At 55.1% G+C, this 24,383-nt stretch overlaps 9 protein-coding genes across 9 annotated transcripts; 3 read left to right on the top strand and 6 right to left on the bottom strand.

Annotated features, from left to right (window-relative positions):
* Positions 1–2,384: 2,384 nt before the first annotated feature.
* Positions 2,385–5,947, top strand: VDAG_09301 (calcium-transporting ATPase; the record flags this gene model as incomplete). The annotated part of the gene is made up of 4 exons (XM_009655603.1): positions 2,385–2,588; positions 2,641–2,840; positions 2,897–3,505; positions 3,565–5,947. The coding sequence occupies 4 exons, from the start codon at positions 2,385–2,387 to the stop codon at positions 5,945–5,947; spliced, it is 3,396 nt and encodes a 1,131-aa protein (XP_009653898.1).
* A 460-nt stretch (positions 5,948–6,407) lies between these two features.
* Positions 6,408–8,089, bottom strand: VDAG_09300 (srp54-like protein; the record flags this gene model as incomplete). The annotated part of the gene is made up of 2 exons (XM_009655602.1): positions 6,408–7,907; positions 8,012–8,089. The coding sequence occupies 2 exons, from the start codon at positions 8,087–8,089 to the stop codon at positions 6,408–6,410; spliced, it is 1,578 nt and encodes a 525-aa protein (XP_009653897.1).
* A 428-nt stretch (positions 8,090–8,517) lies between these two features.
* Positions 8,518–9,942, bottom strand: VDAG_09299 (carboxypeptidase A; the record flags this gene model as incomplete). The annotated part of the gene is made up of 1 exon (XM_009655601.1): positions 8,518–9,942. One exon carries the CDS (start codon positions 9,940–9,942, stop codon positions 8,518–8,520), a length of 1,425 nt encoding a protein of 474 aa, XP_009653896.1.
* A 444-nt stretch (positions 9,943–10,386) lies between these two features.
* On the bottom strand, positions 10,387–12,196 carry VDAG_09298 (cytochrome P450 76C2; the record flags this gene model as incomplete). The annotated part of the gene is made up of 4 exons (XM_009655600.1): positions 10,387–11,196; positions 11,251–11,735; positions 11,811–11,846; positions 11,902–12,196. The coding sequence occupies 4 exons, from the start codon at positions 12,194–12,196 to the stop codon at positions 10,387–10,389; spliced, it is 1,626 nt and encodes a 541-aa protein (XP_009653895.1).
* Positions 12,197–13,081: 885 nt separating this feature from the next.
* VDAG_09297 (O-acetylhomoserine (thiol)-lyase) lies at positions 13,082–14,613 on the top strand (the record flags this gene model as incomplete). Its single annotated transcript, XM_009655599.1, has 2 exons — positions 13,082–13,401; positions 13,450–14,613. The coding sequence occupies exon 2, from the start codon at positions 13,477–13,479 to the stop codon at positions 14,611–14,613; it is 1,137 nt and encodes a 378-aa protein (XP_009653894.1). The 5' UTR covers positions 13,082–13,401; positions 13,450–13,476.
* A 106-nt stretch (positions 14,614–14,719) lies between these two features.
* VDAG_09296 (uncharacterized protein) lies at positions 14,720–15,100 on the bottom strand (the record flags this gene model as incomplete). Its single annotated transcript, XM_009655598.1, has 1 exon — positions 14,720–15,100. One exon carries the CDS (start codon positions 15,098–15,100, stop codon positions 14,720–14,722), a length of 381 nt encoding a protein of 126 aa, XP_009653893.1.
* A 1,809-nt stretch (positions 15,101–16,909) lies between these two features.
* On the bottom strand, positions 16,910–18,241 carry VDAG_09295 (uncharacterized protein; the record flags this gene model as incomplete). Its single annotated transcript, XM_009655597.1, has 1 exon — positions 16,910–18,241. One exon carries the CDS (start codon positions 18,239–18,241, stop codon positions 16,910–16,912), a length of 1,332 nt encoding a protein of 443 aa, XP_009653892.1.
* Positions 18,242–19,907: 1,666 nt separating this feature from the next.
* VDAG_09294 (ferric reductase transmembrane component 5) lies at positions 19,908–22,088 on the bottom strand (the record flags this gene model as incomplete). Its single annotated transcript, XM_009655596.1, has 1 exon — positions 19,908–22,088. The coding sequence occupies exon 1, from the start codon at positions 21,948–21,950 to the stop codon at positions 19,908–19,910; it is 2,043 nt and encodes a 680-aa protein (XP_009653891.1). The 5' UTR covers positions 21,951–22,088.
* An 849-nt stretch (positions 22,089–22,937) lies between these two features.
* Positions 22,938–24,189, top strand: VDAG_09293 (high affinity copper transporter; the record flags this gene model as incomplete). Its single annotated transcript, XM_009655595.1, has 6 exons — positions 22,938–22,943; positions 23,026–23,056; positions 23,134–23,537; positions 23,689–23,719; positions 23,818–23,868; positions 24,119–24,189. 6 exons carry the CDS (start codon positions 22,938–22,940, stop codon positions 24,187–24,189), a joined length of 594 nt encoding a protein of 197 aa, XP_009653890.1.
* Positions 24,190–24,383: the final 194 nt, after the last annotated feature.

Below are 24,383 nucleotides of genomic sequence, written 5' to 3'. Positions count from 1 at the left end.
CCAAGACCGTTGCCCGTCAGACCACTTTCTAGGCGCGGCCCGAGAGGCTCCCCGCGCGCAACCTCGTGTCATCTGCCAAGGCGACCAGCGGCGATCGTCGAGTCAATCCTTCACACAAAGCGGTGAAGCGGGGACAACAATGCGCCGCTAGAGGACTTGGCTTCCGGTACTCAGAATGCGCATGGCGGAGAGGAGCGGAACATTTCGCCTGGCGGTTGGGGTCTAGATGGCTGGGCATGGCGGGGAAGCTCCTGCATGATGTTTCCTGGGAACGAATGGGAGCATCGATGGACTGTGATTGTTTGGGAAGACTGCACAGCGACGATGCAGTGACGGAACATGGCGTGGGGGTTGGTATGCCTCGAGCCGTCACCATTCCCCATGTCGACCTTGGTTGGACGTCCTGAAGATGCTCACGATATTCCGAAAACTTGCCTCGATTTCAACGAGGTTTCAGCTTGGCTGCTTGGCATCCACGCCAAGCAGCCAAGGTGCTGCGGGGGAGATGCTGGTGCAACGCATGGTGCTTGGTGTTGCCATTGCCGCAGGCGTGGGAAAAGCATGGAAGGATGCAAGCGATTGGCAGTCTGGCAATGGCCATGGCGGAGTTGCAGCCCATGCGGCTTTCGCGGTCAGATCGAGTCATATCATGTGCCTAAGAATGACCTGCTCCGTACGATGTGCCTGTGCCTGTGCCTGTGCCGGACGGAGCCGATGTCGGGGGTTCGGCGTTCGTCATGGCAAGATGAGAAGCGTGCTGGTGGCTGAAGCGGTGAGGCTGAAGCGGGTGTCGCCACTCCGCCACTCCGCTGCCGTGACGGTGCGAGTCACGAGGACCCGGGCGGCATTCATGGGCCGGGAGGCGCTAGACAAGGCGAACTCGGACTCCGGGGGCATTGCACATTGGATGCACGGTTTCGCTGCGGGTACTCGAATGCCCAGGGGGGCTTTCAGATTGTGGAAAGAAGCGATGAGGAATTGAGGCCCGTTGTGCAACACACACACACACACACACACACACACACCCGATGCGTGTTGGGGGCAAAGCTGAACACCATGGGCTTGATGCAAAAACGCAAAAACGTGCCAAGTATGCCAAGCAAACACCATTCCACCCCGACCATGGCAAGAAGGGTCCGGTCTGGTCAGATGCGGTGCCACGTGACTCACAGCAGTACGCATGCTGGAGGCTTATCACGGGCTCACCGAACTGGGTGCAGGGCCTAAGCCGACAAATGGGCCAATGGGGAGGCTGTACGGATGCGGCAAGGCGTGATCTTGTTGAGGTTGGTGGCCCGAGTCGGAAGATGTTCAGGAGTTCAGGAAGGCACGGCGCCGTGGGGTCCACTGTAATAGCACCCCCCATTCTCTTCGGATGCTGGAGACCTCCGGGTGTCAACTGAAGCTACATGTAGTCGACATCGTGCGCATTCACGACATCCCAAACACTGCCTACGAGAGTCTCATCGGTTCGCCGCTCTACCCCCCAGCCTGACAGAAACCATGCAGGCCATGCAAAACAGACAGCGGAACACACCTCGGAGCGTGTTGAGTCGTGCTCCCCCAAGACAGTACGTCTTGGCAAGTTCTGGCGTCACGCCAAGAGAAGACCGCAACCATCCGAAGTGGGCAATTGACCAATAGGCAGATTTGACACCCCTTTACCCATCACACCACGAGGCTCCACTTCTCCGGGTTTTGCACACCATGCCACTAAACCAGTGGGCGGAGGCTCATGGGTGGTGGAAGCACAGACGTCGCCAAGCGGCGTGAGGTCTATCTTGGCAGAACCAGCCTGTTTCCTCGACTGTTTCCTCGACCTGATGGATGCCCTCTCGGATTGTCTTGGCTGTCTTACGAGTGACGCTACGAGCGATGCCATGCATCAGCGGCTCTTGTCCTCGCGCAGCCCCGCGTCCGGGGTGGGTTCACTCGAAGGCAAACGGCAGATACGCCCCCTGGTGCCTGGGGGGTTCACCCGGCCATGTGGTTCACGCCTTCTTGCAAAGCCAAAATCAAAGGGACCTCCTTCCGAAGTATAAAGAAGTCACGTTTCCCACTTCACGGTGGCTTTTTGACTTCGGATCTCCATCTTTCTCGTCCAAACCCAAGGACAAGATACCTTTTGCGAAGTACCATCATCCATCTTCCGAGTAGGTACCTACTCGTCATCCATCGGGTTCAACAACAACCCCTCAAGCCTAAACCGCCTCAACATCTACACCAACCCAGATACCCCAAGGGCCACCATTACGCCCACTCAGACCTCAACCGTCATTACCAACCCCTGAGACGAACCCTCTTTCTAGTCCAACATCCCTGACCTTTGGTCTCTTCGTGAATGGACAGGCTTCGGACTAGGCCATCAACAGTCATTCGCCAACATGTCGGGTGATTATTCCAAGCACCCCTTCCTGCTGACAGCAGAGGAGGCTGCTCGTGCCCTCGGCACCGACCTCAACAAGGGCCTCACCAGCCAGCAGGTCGCCGAGGCGCAGCAGAAGTATCCCAAGAACGAATTCGAGGTGGCCAAGGCGATTCCTTGGTACACCATCCTTAGCAAGCAGCTATTCAACGCCATGGTCCTGGTATGTTGCCGCTCTGGAACCTCTTTCCAGCTTCAGCCTCTAAAATCTCTAGGTTCTCGTCTTCGCCATGATCCTCTCGTTCGCCATCAATGACTACATTGAGGGCGGTGTCCTTGCCTTTGTCATCTTCGCCAATGTCACAATTGGTTTCTATCAAGAGTACCGTGCCGAACAGCGCATGGATGCCCTCCGAGCCCTCTCTTCTCCTTCGGCCATGGTTTTGCGAGAGGGCAAGACTCAGGTCATCTCCAAGTAAGTAGCCCCTTGCCGTTGGCTCTCGGACGGCCGACTGACAGCACGCGCTCTAGCCCCGACGTCGTGCCAGGTGATATCATCCTTCTCAAGATGGGCGACACCATCCCCGCCGATCTTCGCATCTACGAAGCCATGAACTTGTCATGTGACGAGCAGTCCCTCACGGGAGAATCCCTGCCAGTCGACAAGAGCATCGATGCCGACCTCGTCATTCCCGGCACCGACACGGTGGCCACCAGTCCTCAGGACCTCGTGGTCGGAGACCGCATCAACATGGCCTATGCCACCACCATTGTGAAGAAGGGTCGCGGCCGCGGTATTGCTGTTTTCACTGGCATGAAGACTGCTGTCGGTGAGATTGCCGCCTCGACCACCAAGAAGAAGCGCAAGCCCGGCCGCTCGATGAACGCGAAGAAGTACGGCGCCAAGGCCCCCTTCGTCGGCGGCTCCAAGCGCACCTACGACGCTGTGGGCAAGTTCCTTGGATTGACCGAGGGAACCCCTCTCCAGCGCAAGCTTGCAGTGTTGGCCTACTTCCTCTTTGGCTGTGCTATCATTCTCGCCATGATCGTCTTTGGCGCTCACAAATTTGATTTGTCTGGCGAGGTCATCATCTATGCCGTGTCACTCGGCATTGCCATCATTCCAGAGTCACTTGTAGCGTAAGGACCCCTCCCCTTCCTCCATTCGGTCTGAAAACATGAAAACTAACATGTACCAGTGTTCTCACCATCACCATGGTTGTTGCAGTCACTGTCATGCGCAAGGCCAACGTCGTCGTCCGCGACCTCTCTGCCCTCGAAGCTCTTGGCGGCGTCACCAACATTTGCTCCGACAAGACCGGCACTTTGACTCAGGGCGCCATGATTGTCCGCAAGGCCTGGCTCCCTACCTCGCACACCTACACCGTACACGACTCGCAAAACCCCAACGACCCCACCGTCGGTCGTGTCACGTACACGGCGTCACGGAAAGAAGAGGAGGCTCAACCTCGCAAGGACTACGACCAAGAGAGGTCCGCCGGTGCTCTCACCTTTGATGTTCCCGAGACCCGAGAGAAGCCTTCCAAGCCCAAGGAGCCCGAGGTGCCGGCTGAAATGAATGATGCTCTCAAGGCGTTCCTCCTTTCTTCCGCCCTCTGCAACCTGGCCACTGTCCGTTTCGACGAAGATGAGAACAAGTGGCAGACCACAGGCGAGCCGACTGAGATCGCTCTTCAAGTCTTCGCCCACCGATTCAAGCTCGGCAAGAAGGGTCTTGAGGCCGGGGGCTGGAAGCAACTCGGCGAATTCCCCTTTGACAGCTCCATCAAGCGCATGTCCGTGGTCTATGATGCCCCGCAGGACGGATCGCCCCAGCTTCTGTCCACCGACAACAGCCTCGTCTTCACCAAGGGCGCAGTCGAGCGTGTCCTCGACCTCTGCAGCCACATTGGTTACGGCGATTCCAAGCAAGTCATGACTGACGAGCTGAAAGAAGAGGTACTTGGCCAAATGAACCATCTCGCCTCGCAGGGCCAGCGTGTGCTCGCAATCGGCTTCAAGGAGTGGGACGGCAGGTTTGAAATGCCTCACATCCACGGCAAAGCCGAGGCGGGTGCCGAGGAGGCCATGAGGAACGAGATTGAAGATGACCTGACGCTTCTCGGCCTGGCTGGTATCTACGACCCGCCCCGTCGCGAGACCAAGGACTCCATCTCCGAGTGCTCGACCGCCGGTATCCGCGTCCACATGCTGACTGGCGACCATCCCGAGACTGCCAAGGCTATTGCAAAGGAAGTCGGCATCATTCCCAAGAACATGGGTATCTTGCCCGAAAACGTCGCACGTCACGCTGTCATGAAGGCCACCGACTTTGACCGAATGACCGACCAGGAGCAGGACGCGCTCGAAGAGCTTCCACTGGTCATTGCGCGATGCGCCCCCGAGACCAAGACTAGGATGATCCATGCCCTTCGTCGCCGCAACGCCTTCATGGCGATGACCGGTGACGGTGTCAACGATGCGCCCTCGCTGTCAAGCGCCGACGTCGGTATCGCCATGGGATCTGGATCCGACGTCGCCAAGGGCGCGTCCAAGATTGTCCTGACCGACGACAAGTTCAACTCCATTGTGTCCGCGATCCGTCAGGGACGTCGCATGTTCGACAATATCCAGAAGTTTATCCTTCACCTGCTGACGTCCAACGTCGGTGAAGTCATTCTGCTTGTTGCTGGACTTGGTTTCCGCGACGCCCAGAACCTGGCTGTTTTCCCTGTTTCGCCTCTCGAGATTCTTTGGATCAACATGGTCACCTCGTCATTCCCAGCCTTCGGTCTCGGCCGTGAGGCTGCCGCCCCGGACGTCATGCGCCGACCCCCTCACGACAAGAAGCGCGGCGTCTTCACCAACCAAATCATGATCGACATGCTCGTCTACGGCGTCATCATGGGCGCCCTCACCATGGTCAGCTTCTGCATTGTCATCTGGGGCGCCAACGACGGCAACCTCGGCGCCGAGTGCAACAAGTCCTTCTCCGACGAGTGCATCCCCGTCTTCCGCGCCCGCGCATGTGTCTTTGCCGAGCTTACCTGGATGATTCTTCTTTCTGCCTGGGAGTTCAAGAGCCTGCGTCGCTCCATGTTCCGCCTCAACCCCGACGACGAGAGCCGCTTCCCCCTGTTCAAGGATCTCTGGAGCAACAGGTTCCTCTTCTGGGCCGTCATCATCGGCGGCATCTCCGTCTTCCCCGTCGTCTACATCCCCTACGTCAACCACAACCTGTTCAAGCACACGGGCATCACGTGGGAGTGGGGCGTCGCCGTCGCCTTTACGATTCTCTTCGTCTTTGGCATTGAGGCGTGGAAGTTTGTCAAGCGGACCTTTGGCCTGCTCGAGAGCGGCGCCGTCGTGCGCGGCTCGTTCAACCAAGGCGAGGAGAGCACCGGTGCGGGTATGCGCCGCACCATGACGATGAGCAGCTTCAAGGAGTGGGCGAGCTTCTCGCGGTCAAACACCCAGGGGCGCAGGTCGCGGTCTCAGTCTCGATCCGGGCCGCACAGGGCTACGAGCGACGTCTCTGGCTCTACGCAGCATGATGGAGCCACGGTCGAGCAGAAGGTTTGAGGGGGTTTTAATGATGGTGAGTGTTAATGAGAGAGAGAGAGAGAGAGAGAGAGAGAGAAGATACCCGAGTGTTGTGTGGGGTGGAAAGGGCCGTCCAACCCCCAAGGGAGTTCGAGAGCCAGGAAATGTTGGAGATATACCCGTTGAACGCTGAGATTCGGGGGACATGTTTTCTCTTACTTGCTTACTGACCAAGTTTGTATCGGCCTAGAGGCCTTGGAGAGCCACCAGCTCAAATAATTCTCATTAGGATAATGAAGACGTTTTGATACGTACACCTCACGCGAACCGTAGTGTCACTGCTGCATTCAATGGTTCATGGAAATCGATTCCTATGCAAGACCAAACGCCCCCTCCCTATTGTGCTGCCTGCTCGTGACTGGGAATCAGAATCATCGTAGTTTGTCCGTCCACCCACCGACCCTCTTAGCATGCCCTCCTTCTTCACATGAGGCAAGGTCTACCTCCTTCCCCGTCCAGCACCGGGCATCCCTGGCATGCCGCCGCCCATGCCCATCTGCTTCATCATGGCCTGCATATCAGGCATGCCGCCACCACCGGGCATGCCGCCGCCGCCGCCCAGCATCTTCATGAGGCTGCCCATGTCGGGCATGCCGCCCATGCCGGGCATGCCACCTCCGCCGCCGCCCATGCTCTGCATGCGCTTCTGCATGGCGGCGAGCTGCTGGGCCTTGTTGCCGCCGCCCATGGCCTGCTGCGCGCGCTGCATATTCTTCATGTTGCCGCCCATCTTCTTGGCCATGCCGGCCATCATGCGCTGCTGCGTGAGGAGGTCCTCGACCTCGCGGACCGAAGTGCCGGAGCCGCGGGCGACGCGGGTCATGCGTGTAGGCTGCTCGGTGAACATTTTGCCGTCCGAGTCGAGCTCCTTGTCCGTCATGGAGTCGCAGATGTAGATCATGCGCTTCAGCTTGAGGGAGCCCTCCTCGTCGTCCATGCCCTGCATCATGCCGCTCATACCGGGAATCATGCCGGCCATCTTGGACAGGGGGCCCATCTTCATGATGTTGGACAGCTGATCGCGCAGGTCGCGGACGGTGAAGATGCCCTCGGTGATGTGCTTCATCGTGTCCTTCTGGTCGAGCTTGAGCGACTGCACGTGCTCGACGAGCGAGGCCATGTCGCCCATGCCGAGCAGCTTCTGGACAAACTGCTGCGGGGCGAAGCGCTCAAAATCGAGCATGTGCTCGCCCGTGCCGATGAAGACGATGGGCGTGTGCGTCGCGGCGACGGCCGAGATGGCACCGCCGCCGTGGGCGTGGCCGTCCGTCTTGGTGATGATGATGGCGCCAAAGTCGGCCGCCTCCTTGAACGCCTTGGCCTGCGACTCGGCCTGCTGGCCGATGGAGGCGTCGAGCACCATGATGGTCTCGTCGGGTTTGATCGCCGCCTGGATGTCCACCATTTCCTGGAACAGGTTCTCCTCCTGCCTGTGGCGGCCGGACGTGTCGACAATGATGACCTCGAAGCGCTCCTTCTTGAACTTGTCGACACCCTCGCGGGCGACGACGGCCGGGTCCGTCTCGGTGAGGGAGCCGTAGTAGGGGATCTTGGCCTTGGTGGCGTTCTGCTTCAGCTGGTCGAAGGCGCCGGCTCGGAACGTGTCGGCGCACACGAGACAGGCCTTGAGGCCGCGGGCCTGGTAGTGTCGGGCGAGCTTTGTGCACGTTGTCGTCTTTCCGGCACCCTGAAGACCGACGAACATGATGACGTTGGCCTTGCCCTTCTTGGGCTTGAACGGTTCGGCATGGGGATCGACGAGCTTGACGAGCTCATCAAAGACTGTTTTCTGGATGAGGCGCTTCTTATTGACGGCGGGCGGCAGGTCTTTGAAGTTGACGGTCGATTTTATAGATTTGCGGAGTTGGCCAACGAGGCGCACGTTAACGTCGGCTTCGAGGAGGGCGGCGCAGATCTCTTTCAGCATGCCGTCGAAGGCCTGTTAGGATACCTCGTTAGCATTGGCCGCACGTCACCTCTTTTTAATGGTCTTTTGGAATTGATATGGCTGTCGCAAAGATGATGGTGCAGATGGAGGCGTACCTTTTCGTCGAGATTCGGTGCCCTCGTCAGGTCCGAGACGGCCGTGTTGATACGGCGTCCGAGATCTTGAAGAACCATCTTGTCGGGTCGCGGCTGTTAAGCCGACTGGATCGTAGGGGCCGTGGCCGCTTGGAGGGGGTTTGCGATGGTCCTGAGCACGTGGTTGCGACAGGCGGGTGGGCAACAGGGCGACAGGCGACTGGCGATGTGATAGGCGATAGGGTCGTGGCAATTTGGATGGAGTTGTAGCACAAAGGTGGGATGTCACAATGTGGGGTATCAGCCGCGGGGCTCGGCGACATAAATGTCCGGCTGCCGGTGATGACATAAGCACAATCTTGGTTCTTGGGTCAAGCGAGGAGCATGATCATCAACCACCATGGTCTCTTCACCCTTGGTACCTGTTCTGACACATGCTTGACAATCCCGACGCATTGTCTGACCATGTATTGTCTGACCATCTACAACCATTGCTATCTTCCACAGTAATCAACACGTTTTCTCCCTCAACGAGTATTCTCCGCGACCGCGAGCAGGAACGTCATTAATCCAACAGCTGCCTCGCGGAGAGCAATGTTGAAAGCTCCGACGGTCGGATAAAATGGACATATCTCGCCAAGGTTGTCCATGGCCTCGCTCTCCACATCGCCCATCTCCATGGTGAAGCTCATGACCTTGGTCTTGTTGCTATCGACAATGTGACGCGCATAAGCCCAGTCCATGATTCCGCCTGTCTGCGGATACAAGTAGGCCGACTCTCCAAAGGTGTGCGTCATGTCGGCCACGCCATCCATGGCATTAGCAATGCTCTCAGCAACCGAGCTGTGTAGGTCGTTGTCGGCACGATCCATGTACTCGCCGTACTCGCTGTCCCACGTGTCGCCGCGTTTGCCGTCATACTCCTCATTCTGCCAGTTCTGCTCCGGCTTGCTCACATGGTTCAGATCGAGGCCCCAGGGATGGAAGATGTGCCGACCAAATGTACGAACGTCCATGAACCAGCTGACATTGGGGAACGCCTCAAAGACCCAGGCCGCATTGCGACTTTCGCTCTCTGAAAATGCGTGTTTACCCTGGAAGAATTCGCTGCTGGGAGATGCCGAATTACCGATATAACCAAAGGTCGAGTTGAGGATGCGGAAGTAGTCAAAGGCAAAGTCAAAGTTGCGATTGATATCGACGCCGACCGTCGTGTTCCACAGCCCGTTGGGAACCTGCTTGTTCTCTCCCTCGCCATTTGAGCTGTCGGTGTTGCGGTTGCGACGCCAACAGTCGTCCATGTCCTGGTCCCACATGACGCCATCAACGTTGACCATGGGGTAGAACACGATGCCGACGGAAAGAGCACGATGGACTTCGGTATTCGTGAACTTGACATTATTGCCGTAGTCGAGACCCGTGTCGTGCTTGCGAGCGTACAAGAGGTCGGAAAGGAAATAGATGATGGCATCCGAGGTGCCACGCTCGCGGCCGTGGATAGAGCCGGTCAAGTAGGCGCTGTAGGTCGAGGGCATGCCGCAACTGTTGCCGGTGATGCCGAGCGGGGTGCCATCACAGGGAAGCATGCCGATGGTGGTTTCGCGGTCCTCGAACGACTTCTCGGGCGGGTGGGCGAGCATGATGCCGTATTCGTTCTTCAGGGCTTTCATGGCAGATTCGATCTCCCTGTGGCCGAGGATCGTCTTGAAAGTGTGGAAGGAGGCGTTTTCGCTGCGACCTTTGACCCCGGCGCCGTAGGGGACGTCTTTGCCGTCATTGAAGCGGTCGCCCTGGCCGATGCCGGCCTCATCCTTTGGACCGCGATACTGGCCACCCTCGGAGTAGAGCTGCCGATGGACGAGATCCCGACTGACGCTACCGGCGCTCGCAAGCAGGACTCCTAGGCCGAGAGCTAGGAGGCCGACAAGCCAGAGGGGATTCGGGATCTTCATCGCTATACCTTCGCACGGTTCAGAGCTTATTTTCTTTCTCGAATGGCGGACCAACTATGAGTCTTGCAGACTATCTGTTGGGTTTGGTCGTTGGCAGTGTCGAGATATGGCGTTGGTGTTTTCCGTGCAGATCGCAATGGTTCGAGGTTGAGTAAAAAGGCAAGAACGCTTTGGGGTCAGTGTCATCAAAGATCCTGCGGATGCCTGCCTGCCTCTACAGAGCAAGGACCAACGCAGTCGATAGCAGGGCCCAGACGTCTCTATGGAAAATTCACTTCACGTAGTACTCTTCTGTCTTGACTTCATCATCTCAAGGACGCTTATGACCAGGTAAAAGTTGCTTCTACACCAAACATGGGCCACTACAGTAGCAGTGTAATCATTGTGAAGAATATCTCATTCAATGCATTGAAATTGCATTGAATTGCATTGCCATGGCTCAGCTCACATCAGGCCGCCCGTTGTCACCTGTGCCTCGTCGAGACCCGCCTTGGGTCGGAAGCGCACTTTGACGCCCGTCAGCATAGCCATGAAGTAATATCGAATCTCTTCCTCCGGCGGCATTGCGACCTCAACATCAAACTCGCTCATCAAGGCTGGAATTACCTTGTAGACGACGAGATACGCCAGGTGCCGTCCCGGACACGTCCTGTTCCCTCCGCCCCAGGTCAGATTATATCGATCCATGGTCCGAACATCGTTCGTGTCAAGCCATCGACTTGGGTTGAACGAGTCAGCATCGACGCCGAATATTTCTCTGTTTCTGTGAAGCGATACCGGATTACAACCGACGATAGTACCGGCGGGGAAATGGTGGCCGTGTGCCTGCAGGCCCTCGGCCGGCACAGTCCGTGAAAGAGACATACCGAGGACCGGATGCAGGCGCTGGGCTTCCTTGATTGTTGCCTGCATGTACGGCAAGTGAGTCGCGTGATCAAAGCTTGAGGAATTCTCGGCTGATCGCACTTCGGCTGCGACCTTGGCCTGTACAGACGGGTTCGACCCGATCATGGCCATGATGGAGGTAAGAGCGGAGCACATGGTCTCGTGGCCGGCGCCAAAGTTGGTCACGGCCATCCGTCGCAGATACCTCTCGTTGAATTCGGGCTTCTCCTTGTGAAGCTGGATCAAGTCGTTGAGGAGATCATGACGGTCAGAGGCAGCCGGTTTCTTGGTCTTGCCGAGCTTGGAAGGCTTGACGGCCTTCGGGGCGAGCTCTGCTGTGATGCGTCGCGACGACTGACGGTAAACACCCTACGAGCAGTTAGGCGATGCTGCCGGCGTATGCCTGCGGATGAGGTACTATACCGTGAAGAAGGGCTTCAAGGTCTTGGCAGCCTTATGAGTAAGCCCCCAGAGACGAGCAAACGCGTAGCTGATCTCTCCCGAGATGATCTCGGCCTTGATAATCATCGGAAAGAGTCCAAAGACGCTCTTCCGTCTCCAACCCAAGTAGCCATGGCTGCTGGAGCCCCAGTCTGTCTTGTCCTTCAGATAGCCCGGAGACCAGCCCAGCACAATGGCGCCCAGACACTCGACAGCAATGATGTGCATCCACTCCTTCAAATCAACTTCGGCTCCGTCGAGACCCCGGATCTGGGTGACGATCTTCTCAAGCACGGCGTCAATGGCAGGCTCATGTCGCTTGAGAGATGCCGTCTGGTAAATGGGACCAATGAGACGCCTCTGCAGGCGATATCGTGATATGTCTCGTTCAGACAAGAGGTCCAGCGAGTCGGGGAAGTGCAATCTGCCCATCCAGTCCATCGTCGGCTTTTGCAGCAAAGTAGCCACTGCACGCAGTCAGCCTACATGTACCAGGGTGCAAAGGTCGGCGACACCTCAGTCAATGCCCATGAATGCCTCACAGTAGAACTCGGACTTCTCATAGCCACTGCCGGCCCCTTGTAAAAAGTAAGCAATGGGCGCCATCAGATCGGGACAATTCCGACGACTCACGATAGATGCTCTTGAACGCATCTTTGCTATCGAACCACACTTCGTTCGGCCCCACGCGGACAACAGGGCCGTACTTCTTGTGCAACGTCTTGCCTAGGACGAACATGCGCCCATCGCGAACGTGGAGAGCATGCCACACATTGGAGATCGCGGCGAGCTTGGGCCCCGGCACACGGGCGAGGGGGTGCAGGGCCAGTCTGTAAAAGATGATGGCGCAGGGCGCCAAGACGACTGCCAGCAGCACAGCTGGCACAGCCCTAAGTACTGTGAAGACGAGCCATTGCCGGACGGACATAAGGCCTGGTCGGGTCGTGGCGCGGGATGTACTGCGATTGATGGCTGACGATGGTTGGGAATTTCAGTCATCTCAATCATGTTCTGGCGCAAAATCTGCTTGTTGGTGCCGCGTTGTAGGCCCAATTGGTGCCACATGTCACCATCTGGCGAGAGACTCTGAGGCACAACAGCATCACCGAACAATGATCTTGACTATCTAGATTCCTGCCGTGACTAGAAGGTATTCCTGGCATTCAACGTCACCCCTGGGGACTCTATACTTGTTAAAATACTCTGGTGTACTATTTTGCCTCATCGAGGGCTGAATCTGTGGGTTGAGGACCGACAAGATGACCATCCCCCACGTCACACCATTTACGATGTCTAACTTGAGGGACGGTGCTCATGTCGTTAAACTATGTAGGACTCATAAGGAAATTATTCGTGGGAATTGGAAGCTCAAAAATGGAGATGCAGCTGCCCGGGGTTCATTGCCACAATAACAGCTTCCCTTGGCGAATATTGAGAACCAGCTATTTTGGGCAGCTTCGATGAACTCCGTGCCCCAAAGTCCGTGATCGACATGCCTGCATGTACGATATGCAGGGTCACAACACCCAGATTTTGCGCACCATGCAAGGTCAGCGGCTGACGCGAATATTGTTCTCATATGTGCTCCAATGCAGGCCGCCCAGGTTCCTTTCGACTGATCTCCCCGAAAGGGTTAAATTCGTCACATGGAACAGGGTCCATGGTCAAAGCTAGATCGTGTGCCTGGGTTGCAGGTTTGGCTTCCTAGAAGTTTTGCCGGCAACAGGCAACACAAACTGCATGCGCTTACTTCTTCGTGTACTTTATCAATGTATTGCAGCGATCTCATAACATCCGAACCATCACGACCCGTATCAGCCTCGCCAACGATAGGCCCTCCTCGTCTGCGTAAACTTGGAAAAGCTCGGAAATATGATCTCACGTCTCGAAGGCGACGTCGATTCAAGGGGGTCTGACACGGATCAATCTTCCACTTCTTCTGACGCAACATGGCATCTGCACTATGATACTGCGGTCATCCATGCGGGGCTCGATAAAACTCCCCGCCATGGAGAGTGTACAGTACCAGTGTTCAACTCGGCGTCCTTCAAGTTTCCCAGCTCAGCTGCTGCCGACGATGCGTTCAGTGCTGTCCCAGATGTACAGCGCTGGGTCTATAGCCGCTTTGGTAACGTATGCTATGCATTTCTCACAATATCGTTCCCCGCTTACAAAGAGCAGCCAACGAACGATGCATTTGAACGACGCATGGTCGCTCTCGAGGATGGTGTCGATGCTGTGTCGCTTGCGTCGGGAGCAGCCGCCACCTTGACTGTTGCCATGTCTCTGGCAAGGGTTGGAGACAACGTAATTGTATCCAATTTCACACATGGAGGAACCTTTCATCAATTCAAGCTCATCATGGCACAAATGGGGGTCGAGAGTCGGTTCTGCAACACCAACGATCTCGAGCGCGTCCGCTCGCTTCTAGACGAACGAACCAAGTTCATCTTCACCGAAACCATAGGGAATCCGAAATTCTCAGTTGCCGATCTAGAACCTCTTGCCGAGATCGCTCACGGGGCTCAGATTCCTCTCGTTGTCGATGCTACTTTTACGGCGGCAGGCTATTTCTGCCAGCCTGCCCGTTGGGGCGCTGATATCATCATTCACTCGGCCACCAAGTGGATAGGGGGTCATGGCACCACTCTTGGTGGCGTCGTCATCGAAACAGGCCGGTCGGACTGGCAGTCCAATGTCGCCCGCTTTCCACAACTCCACGGCCGTGAGTTCGGCTCTGACAAGGTTGTCGGGACCAATCTTTATACTGCTCTCGGGTCTCGAGCCTACATGCAGATGCTAAAGTGGGATTTCATGCGAGATACAGGCGCCTGTCTTGCCGCGCCCTCGGCCCAACAGCTCTGCATCGGGCTCGAAACCCTGCCGCTGAGGTGCGAGAGGCAGACAAACAATGCTGATCAACTTGCTCGCTGGCTGCGTGCTCACTCGCGAGTGGCCTGGGTTCGATACCTGGGATTTGAAGATCACCCGGATCATGCATTGGCGAAAAAGTATTTTACACCAGGTCACGGCTTTGGTTCAGTGCTTACCTTCGGTCTCAAGGGCGGAGCAGCTGAAGGTTTTGCCCTCATTGATGCGTTCAAGCTAATTACCAATACACCGAATGTTGGCGACGCAAAAACCATCATTGGGCATCACTGGTCAACAACGCACAAGCAATGCAGCCCGGAGGAGATGGAGAACATGGGCGTTTACGAGGATTTGTTGAGGCTATCTCTAGGCATTGAGCACATTAGTGATATCGTCCGAGATTTTGAGCAGGCTCTGGGCCAGACGTCCCATCTTGTGGCGAAGCAAGACGGTGCTCCTTTGGGTAGCTTATAAGGCATTAGATTGTTCTGATTTCAACGCAGCCTCTTCAAATTTCATTGTTCACCAAATCAATTTGTTTCAATTGTAATCATGTCGATTTTTACCGCTCGCTTCACAGTCACAAGACTCGAGCGCCACCTTCGATTAGCAGCTCTACAATTTTTTCTTCCTGCAGCCTCACAGCAAGATCTAGCGGGGTCAGACCTGCATCATTTCGTAGGTCCAGCCTGGCACCATGATGCAACAGCATGCGTGACATTGAGATAGACCGAGCCCGAACGGCGCAATGAAGGGGCCGATCGCCGTTGGCAACGTCTCGTGCATCAACATCAGCTCCGCCACCAACAACTAGAGTGTGGGCAATGCCCCCGGACCCATTCTTAATGGCGATATGAAGTAAGTTTCCTCCAGGACGAGGGTTCGCGGATTCTGACAGCAGCTCGTACTGTGGTGGATCGACAGATTCTGACTGAGGACTTGTTAGAGTGGATGGGCCCATTGTGAGTCATGGCAAAAGATGGACATACGAGCATATCGTTCCATTGAAGAGATGCCGCCTGGGTGTACCCTTCCGTTGAACAGTTGTTGTGAGATTGTTCACGAGACTACTCAACCGATATTAGCACATGTAACTCCAAGTGTGGAAGACAAGTCTCTCTGGGATGAGGACCTACGAATTCATCAGTCAAGCAGACCGTGGGATAGTTTTCAGGCCATGTTCCCCCTCGAGAGGGTGGCAACGTGGGTTGGTGATGCGTAAAAGGCGTATGAGAGTAATCTACCGACTCTAATGGAGCTATATAGGGCGAGGGTATTGCCGAAAAGGATGGTGTAGGATAGTAGCTCTGAGCGGAATGGTTGTGAAGTCCTTTGGACGGTGGCTGGATTCCGACAGCCGCAGTCACCAAACTGTCCCTCAGAGTTGAACTTGGATCAATGGGGCTATTGAAAGCTTCATGCCAACCTGAGGGGGACTGTGGAAGTTCGTTTGCAATCGGGAGTGAGAAATCCTGCCAAGACGAAGAGCTCTGTGGTGTGGGTGAGCTTTCACTACCGAGCAAGCTGTTTCCATGATCTTCGTCGGCAGCAGCGCATTGCTCTTCACTCGCGGCAGAGCATGTACACGTTCTTCCCTCTGAACCAGACTGCTGGGTCAGCTTTTGGCGGGCGCCTAAGCTTGTCTGCTTTAGAAACGCGGCCCATGGGTTCGAAGGTGGTTATGTGTCGCTGCGCACGCCACGGTACTTACGAGACTTTCGTTTGGCGATGCGATTTCGCTCGCGAACACGGTCCAAGCGACAAAAGGTGTCCAAATGCCAACTCATTTCTGTCAGGCCTCGGCAAGATTGTCCGCCACTGGTCCTGGGGGAAAGACAGTATCGCTATGTATCGTAGGTACCAAGCCGTTGGTGATTCGTATGCTTCAGGGTGGCTCAAAAAAAGAACAGGGAAGAAATCCCAACGAAAGTGCACATGCATACTCCAGTTATGAGGGACGGTCAAAGGCAATTTCCATAATGGCACCTCGGATGGTGATCAAATTGCCTAAAAGGCCGGCCTTCTCAGGAGGTCAGCGGCACGGACGTCGTCATTGGCGCAAGAGGGACCGTTGCAAGATGTTCTCAACAAGGCACCGAACCTTTACAGATCTGCAACGCAACAGCGCATTTCGCTCAGGGACTGAAGCTGTGAACTGGTACTTCTATTGCTAGTATCTGCTGCTCTTTAATGCACGCATGGAATAAGAGCCTTGGCATTCGCGTATGGCAGCAGTAGACGACGTATCAGACGCTTGAGTCGCTCTTGGTCACAACAAAATTCGGCCGAACCGGGCTTCACATTTGCTGTCTCTCGGCGAGTAAGAATCTTGGGCTGAAATTTAGATCCATTGGCGGCATATTGAACCTCCATCAGAAGGGTATGATAAATGAAATCCATCATCCCTTAACCTCTGAACGTGGCAACAGGAGACGTAGGCTGGAGGGGAGTGTCAAGCTGACTCGATACGCTCTTACAATGTGCGCACTTCATGGTCGAGGCACCACATGACAGGGCTCGAGGCTGCCAGTAGTTGTCTGCCATCTGCACATTATTTACCTGATGACATTGTGGCTTACTGTGCTGCATGATCACCTTGCAGTGCCGTGCGGGAAAACCAGCGCAAACTAGCTCAGCAGCATACCGAGCGCGGGGGTGGAGTAAACCAGGGGGCCGTTTACACAGCCGAAGCAGCGGATGGCGGCCCGTAGTGCGGTAATGAATAAGCTTATTGTTACGTCTACATAACTCGTGTTCACATACTGCGCGCTCACGATCCCTTTGGCGCTTCGTGCAGAAGCTCCTGATAACTTCGAGTAAAGCTGTCCACCATGGTCAAGGCGTGCTCCCTGCTAAGCGGCGAAACGACCACCCCTGTCGTGAACCATCGCCAGCTACCCCTTTGTCCTGCGTACCAATCGCTGGGCCTTGCTATGGTGACGTGATACGGCACATGCTGCATGATTTCGGGGCGACTGCGCCGTAACTCACCAGTTGGGTATGCGTCTCCATCGATCGCTATCCGGGTGTTGGGCTTGGGCCCCCCTTCGCTTCCTGTAGTGGAGGCAAATCCAGGGATGTCGAGTGCGCGCATTTGCGCTAAACTCACGTCGACAGCTACATTGGCGAGTGAGACGAAATTTGTTGGGGAGTGCTTGAACGGGATGGAAAGTGCCTCGAATCTTCCCCAATCACGAACCGCACAAAGAACCTGAAGGGCCCAGTAGTCGACACCGGAGGAGAATAGACTGGCGGTTGAGCTGCCCATCCCGGGGGCCCTGGCATTGATCTCGTGCAGAAATATCGAAGGCTCGTCCTTGTTGGCCTTTGTACTTGTTTTAAGCATTTGGAGCACCGGAAATGGCACCTTCGGGTCCACGACGTAGTCCATGCTGGAGTTCCGCACCCTTGCTTCGCAGTGGAAAACTCCCGATCTGAAGCCTTGAAGCAAAACGGCCTGCTTCATTGCCTCGATCACTAAGGCCTGTTCGTTCTTCGGTAGGCCCGACGGGGTGTGGGTCTGCGTCTCGTTGAAGGTGCCTCCTTGGGAGCTAGACGACGTATCTGCTGAGCAAGGGAAGTCGTCAACCACCTCGGCGAAGAGGAGACGACCATCGCGTAGCACCAGATTTGCATCGACTTCGGGCCCTTCGACATAGTCTTCGACCACTACACCATTGGGGCAATCTCGGATGGCCAAGATGCGCGTCACTGCGTCCCGGAGCTCATCTGGATTATCGGCTCTGAATACGCCTTCAGAGCCTCGGCCTATCGACGGCTTGCAGACAACAGGGTATTGCAGCTTCCCATCCATGTCTCCCGCTGTCCCGATTTGACTCTCCAGTTCGCTGACGGACTTGACCGCGAAGGTACTGCCAATGTCCTGACCGCTAAACATGCGAGTGTAGAACTTGTCCGTGGAAACAGTGAAAGCCTTCACACCTGGAGTGTAGAGACCCAGCGCCTCGGCTGCTTGTGCCACGCTGACGAGGTAATCGTCGGAGGAGGTGAATATCCCATCGATAGGTTCTGGGTATGATCTGACAGCTTGGGCAATACGCGCGCCAAGAAGGCAACCATTTCCGTCGTTATTCGTACTCATATTGACCAGGACAAGAGCTTCCCTGAGATGTTGAAGTGAAGTATCCACCAGATCGTCTGCCCACCAGTGGCCGTTCGTGATAATCACGAGCTTGACCCCGAGGGCTGCCGCAGCTTGCCACCTTGATAGCCAACTTTGGACAATCTGGGGCCCAATAACCAGGCAGACTCGATATTGCCGAATAGCAGTTGGCTGAAGCCATGGAAAGGATAGTCGCTGCTCCAGTTGCCATTCAAATGATGACGTGGACTCTTTGAGACCGAGGCGTTCACACGCAGGCGTGCGAAGTCCTGAGGCCACCAGAGTCTCCGGCTTTAATAAAACGACGCCAACTGCGATTTCCAGCGCTCTAGTAACATCTTTCCACGTGTCGATGAACCCTGTGAATGAAAGGATTCTGGTAGACGTAGAAAGAAAGCTGAATGACGACGCCACTTGCGGACATCCCAGCAGTCGATACACCAGAAAGTCGGAACGGACAGCGAAACCTCCATGTTCCGCAAGAAGAAACACGCAGGAAGGTAAGACGAGGCCTTCATCACGGGACTTGCCCGCATTAGCAGTTGCGGCTGTTCCGGAGCATGCTGCCGAGAAGAGATAGTCGAAGGCTTCTTTCAGGAGGATTGATTTCTCCTCGGTCAAAACAGCCTGTTCCCGATACGAGAAGCTACTTCGATCTTCAACAATGATCAAAGAACTGCTAACATTTGGATTCGAGTCGGAGGCAACGGTCTCCAGGCGTGAGTCTCGCGCAGCGACCGGGTTCACATAAACCCTCTTCAAGTGGTGTTGGGTAGCGTCATCACGGAGCCACCACTGACACTCGACAGACCCTACATAATAGCTTAGCAATGGATCTTTATATACGACGAAGCATTCACATGGAGGAAAAGAACATACTAGACCCTTGAATAAGGGCGGCTCGAACGCTCTTGGCTTCTCGTGCTGCTGGCATATCTCTAATACGACATATGGAGTCGACACTTTGGTTCTGATTCTTTTTGGTAGACAAGAGGAACGTTTTTCCTAGAAGAAATTCATAGAAACGCCCACAAAAAGAGATGTCTCCCTGATCCAGTCGCTGACGAGTAAGGAAGCATCGGGGTGTCCTCTCTGCATGACGTGAGCTTACACATGCGCGGGGGAGGGTGGGGTTGCGCATGTTTGTGGGGGTTTTGAAATGGTACATTGGAGTACTCCTGCAGTATCATTGACTGTGCATAAAGTAGCGGCCATTCGAGAAGGTTTTTGTCCTGGTCATTTTATGTGATAGAGGCTTGACACCGAATATGCGTGATATGTGGCATGTGCTAGATTTCCAAGCCATGCTGTGACGAGCACAGAGAACAATGAGGCCATTCTTCTACCCCCACTTCAGCTCGCTTTCTACTCAAGGAAAACACAGTCTTAACAGTTACTACCGTGTTGGTTCATTTGGTGGTCTCCGGAAACGAGTGACCTCACTCTGTACGCTGTAAATGCCCTGAACTCGAACCATGCTCAACGCCACTCACTGGCGTAGTACCGGATCTCTTTCTATAATCCAACGTGCTTGAGCATAAAGTCCCCGAGAGAGAAGTTCGTGCAGCGAGCGAGTGGCATTAATTGTCGGAGAGGTTCTCCTGACATGATATGATCTGTGAACGGACTCTCCTTGCAGGCAGTCTCACCAATCCAACCTATTATCTTCTCTCAGCTCGACGTCCCAACGCTCGTTTCCACGCCACACCTGCTTCCCCGAATTCAAAGAGGCCACAGATGTGCGAAGCTCACTAATCATAGCACCTGGTCCACTCGCGAAGACCACCGTAGGACCCTGCACTGTCTCTCCCACAAAGTCTTGGACGAGGGTGCCGACGTCGGGATGCCGGCGAACGCTGTCATTTGAGCCCGCCGCATTTTTATAAGTGATGATATCCCTGAGAGTTGTTCCGCTTGTATCCGGAAAAGATGAAGAAGAGCTTGAATCCGTTGCTTGGCGGGCTTTTTGATCGCTGGAGAGCTTCTCATCGGCACTGGTGTTGTTGGCCTTCCCAAATTCCTCCTGCTCGCGGGTGACGAAGATTGTCACTTGGACATTGTGTTGCCCGGCCGAAGCCTTGATGCATTCAAGCTCAGACTCTATCCAGCGAGCGTCGTCGCGGTGGCGGACCATCCAGATGAGTTGAATTGCACGATCAGTGCGGCCGCTTGTCAACGCTGAGTCGACTTGGGACTGGAGCGTTTCAAGAATGACCGGCAGCACATACGTGATGCCTGTACCACCTGCGATAGCCAGGACATTGACACCTCTATCTATTCCGCGAGTGGATTGTTCGCCGTAGGGCCCTTGTAGGATTACTGGCGTGGTAGGACACGGAAAAGAACCTGCGTTTTGCGTCTCGGCAAGCCTACGAGCCGCAAGCTCGGCAATCTTTTTCGTCTCGCCGCCTTTTGCGCGGAAAACGTAAGAGTGCTTGACGAGGCCTTCCTTTCCCAGAACAGGCAGAGAAAGCGGCGTGAAAGGGTGCGACTGCCATACGCTGCTGTCGGGAAAGCACAGATAAAAGTGTTGCCCGACATGCCAAGGCGACTGACTGAAGGTAAAGTCCAGGCGCGCTACATCGCCGTGGTCTGCGTCTGGAAACAGCGTCAACTGAGCTTGAGCCGGGTGGAAGCCCCAATCGCCACCGACGTATTGGTGATGAAGAAGGGCCATGCGCACGAGTCTGGCCAGCCGGTCGAAGAACCACAGCAACAGCCCGCACAGCATCCAGTCGCCGAGAAACTCCCAGTGACCCCAGCAAGTGCCGATGTATACCATGGCCAGGACATAGTGCGTTTTGCGGAAGAACTCAAACCCAGTGAGGCGGATCATGAAACCAAGGCTGAGAAACCACATGAGTAGAAGCAGGAACATGGCGCAAAGACCATACACCATGTACTCCTTCGTTACCCAGTTGACTGCATACTCTGGCTGTGGGCCATAGAGTCCGATGCAGATGACGCACCACACGATGGCGTGGAGCACGCTCTGGAGCAAGATGATGTAGCCAACCCACCGGTGCAGGAAGTTGAAAGCCTGATATGGGACGCCTGTGAGAATCGATAGGATGGATTCCCTACTGGCAAGGAGTACGGAAAAGGGCGTGATAGCGTACGCAAGAATACCAATGCGGTTGGACCAGATTCCAGCAGTGTTCTGTTCCTTGTAGACATCAGGGTAGTCCTTGACGGGGGAAATCCAGAGAGCGTATGTCATCCCCACAAATGAGAAAATGGTCAAGTAAACGACCAGGATGGTGAGGATAAGAACTTGTAGTCTCGTGGTGCGTCCAAAAACGAAGCGAATTGAATCAGGGAGAAGGTAAGAGCGAGCCGTGGCAGCTGCGGCACGGAGAGGTCGAGAGACGAGTGCCGGCGACGTTGAGGTCGGAAGCTGCGTCCCTGTGAGAGGGGCGGACTCGCCTTCGGCTTTGTTGGACGTAGCTGTGAAGACGAAGGGTCTGGTGCGACGTGAGACAAGGGAGCGTCTTCCCACAGCAATGATCAGAAGGACTGCGCCAGCAATAAGCCAGAGAATGCCGGAATAGACCATGCCTAGGTCGTTGGCCTCCCAGAGGGCGTCAAGATAATCGCAGTTGGCCTGATCAGCAGTACAAGGTAGTGTACGCGGATGATACCCATAGTGCCAGACTTTGTAAGTCTTGACCTCCGCCCCGTCGGCCATGGTGATAAAAAGATAGGCCAAGCTAGACTTGAGACCGGCGATCTAGATGGGTATTGCCGAAAGAAAGACGTTGGGTCGTCGCAGGGCAATGGACAATCGCTTTGACCAAGAAATTATCTGCTGCAGGACTCTTGAAGACAAGGTCAAGGCTGCTGAAAATTTAAGCAGTGTACGGAGGATGGAAAGCGTCAACGGGAAGCAGAGGAGGGTCTGCAAATGCTTTGTATCAAGTGTAGGTTACGGCGATGCCACTGACTCGAGCATACACATTTCCACCGAAACCTGGTGATCAGTTCGGTAATACACAGGCACAAAAGCTCTCCACCCTCCACCCTCCAACCGCGAACATAAAGATTGCTTCGCAGGGTGTGAATTCGGAAACTCTTGGCGGTGATGTGAACAAGCTGTGGTGCTTGGGCAACGGATGACGGGCCGGGCACTGAATGCCCTGTAAGCTAGACTTGCGAGCAAACTCCCCTGTTCGCGCATGGTCCCGAGCACGAGGACGTAAGCCACAGAGCACAATTGAGAAGGTTATGGTTGGCTTGTTGGTGGTGTCTCACAACACCCTGCAGACCACCTCGCGGGGGACACAATTTCTCGGCACGGAATATGCCACAAAAGGCAAGATCTTCAATGACATGAAGACTTTCTTGGGTTACACCCCTGCGACCTGGCCAGCGTCTTCTGGATTGGTGGGCAGGATTGTAGCATCGGTGTGGTATTTCGTTAGATTGACCCGGACGCTTGATCAGTGACCAATCTCACATGTGGTCACCGTGGTGGTCCGGCTCTACAATATCCCAGCAGCAGGCCAGCCTACATAGAAACTCAATATCTCGTCGATATCAACAGGATCAAGAAAAAAGATCGTTTCAGACTTCGAGCTTTACAAACGATAACAATTCCCATCCGCGTTACGACTTCGGTGACCCCTCGATAATGAGTCATGGATCGCATTCAGATGATACTGATCTCCAGTGCCAGATGGAGGTGAGTTACCCCGGCGTCTTTCTCGTTGTATCGGCGTATTCGTACGTGGAATAGTGATTACAGGTGATTAACTATGTCTTAGATGATCTGGAATTGGAACACTGTCGGATCGTGTAAGTCGTCATGCCACGCCCCTCGAGACTAAAATCTAGCTCTGAGCTAGGATGCTAACAAGGCGCCCTTGCGATAGGTTTCCTCGCTAAATCATGGTACATCCGGACTGAAGGCATGATGGTTGCCTCGAGTATTGGTGTCGCCCTCCTGGCCGTCACTCTCGAGCTGTGCCGGCGCGCATGCAAGGAGTACGATGCTTCAATTGTTGCGCAGATGGAACGAAGCGTGACGGCCGCTACTCTCACCAATCCATCACTGTTACCCCCTTCGAGCAGAAGCTCCCCGACTGTCCGAATCCTCAGCCTTCGTGTCAGCCCGTTGCAGCAGGCCATAAGATCGCTCATGTACGCCATCACCTTTTCAGTGGCCTACATAGTCATGCTCTTGGTCATGTCCTTCAACGGTTACATCATCGTTGCCATCTTTGTTGGCGCCGGCTTGGGCAAGTTTCTTACCGACTGGATGGTGGTCAAGGTGGCTGTGAGCCAGAATGGAGGGGAAGGAACAGAGAAGCCAACCGGCATCGAATCAGTGACGATTTGCTGTACATGAGACGACATGGTTCCAATTCTTCACAATCAGCGATTTCTTAGATTCAAACTCAGAAGGGCTCTGTTCTAAATTTGGGCAGATGAAGCACGAGTTTGCTGCACTTAGCACAAGTGATTAGCAATGGAAAGCTCTCAGATGACTCTAGATACAATGATTGACGTATTGATGCTTCTGCCCTTCTCCCCGTTCATGTGACACGTCAATACAGGCATCAACTTCTTCATCAACTTGGGAGAGTTCATTATCGTTGGCTGCGAAGGTTAGTGCTATGCCTCGTTGCTTCTTTTGGCCTGGGTCGATACTCACTGGATAGAAAAGTGACTTCAATGAAGCAGAGCCTCTGGACACCATGATGGAACCACTGGTCATGCGACTTGCCACCTCGAGCAAGACTGTCTCCTTCTCTTCGGCAGTTGAGCCGACGGTGGCGTTGAAATACACCGCATCAAAGCGACGTAGATCCCTGGGTACATCCCGTGCATCACCAACCTCATACGTGGTGTCCTCAGAATCCAGCTCGAGTGTGGCCATCGCCCGCTGGCTCAACTCGAGCCTCGAGGGCACCAGCTCAACATTATGAACATGGACACGCTCGCCACGTGCCCGAGCCCAGTCTTGAATCCAGATACAGGTCTCCGGCAGGGCACCAGCGCCGAGGATAGCAACAGAGCGTGGTGTACGCCCTAAAACCGTAGATGCTGCCGTCCACTCCAGCTCTGCGGGGGTCCCATAGGCATGGATCGGGAACCGTGAAAGGGATAGACGCGCCGTCGG

The sequence above is a fragment of the Verticillium dahliae genome, genomic scaffold, assembly GCF_000150675.1.
Source record: "Verticillium dahliae VdLs.17 supercont1.25 genomic scaffold, whole genome shotgun sequence".
NCBI classification, from domain to species: domain Eukaryota; kingdom Fungi; phylum Ascomycota; class Sordariomycetes; order Glomerellales; family Plectosphaerellaceae; genus Verticillium; species Verticillium dahliae.
This window is presented reverse-complemented; position numbering and strand designations above follow the sequence as displayed.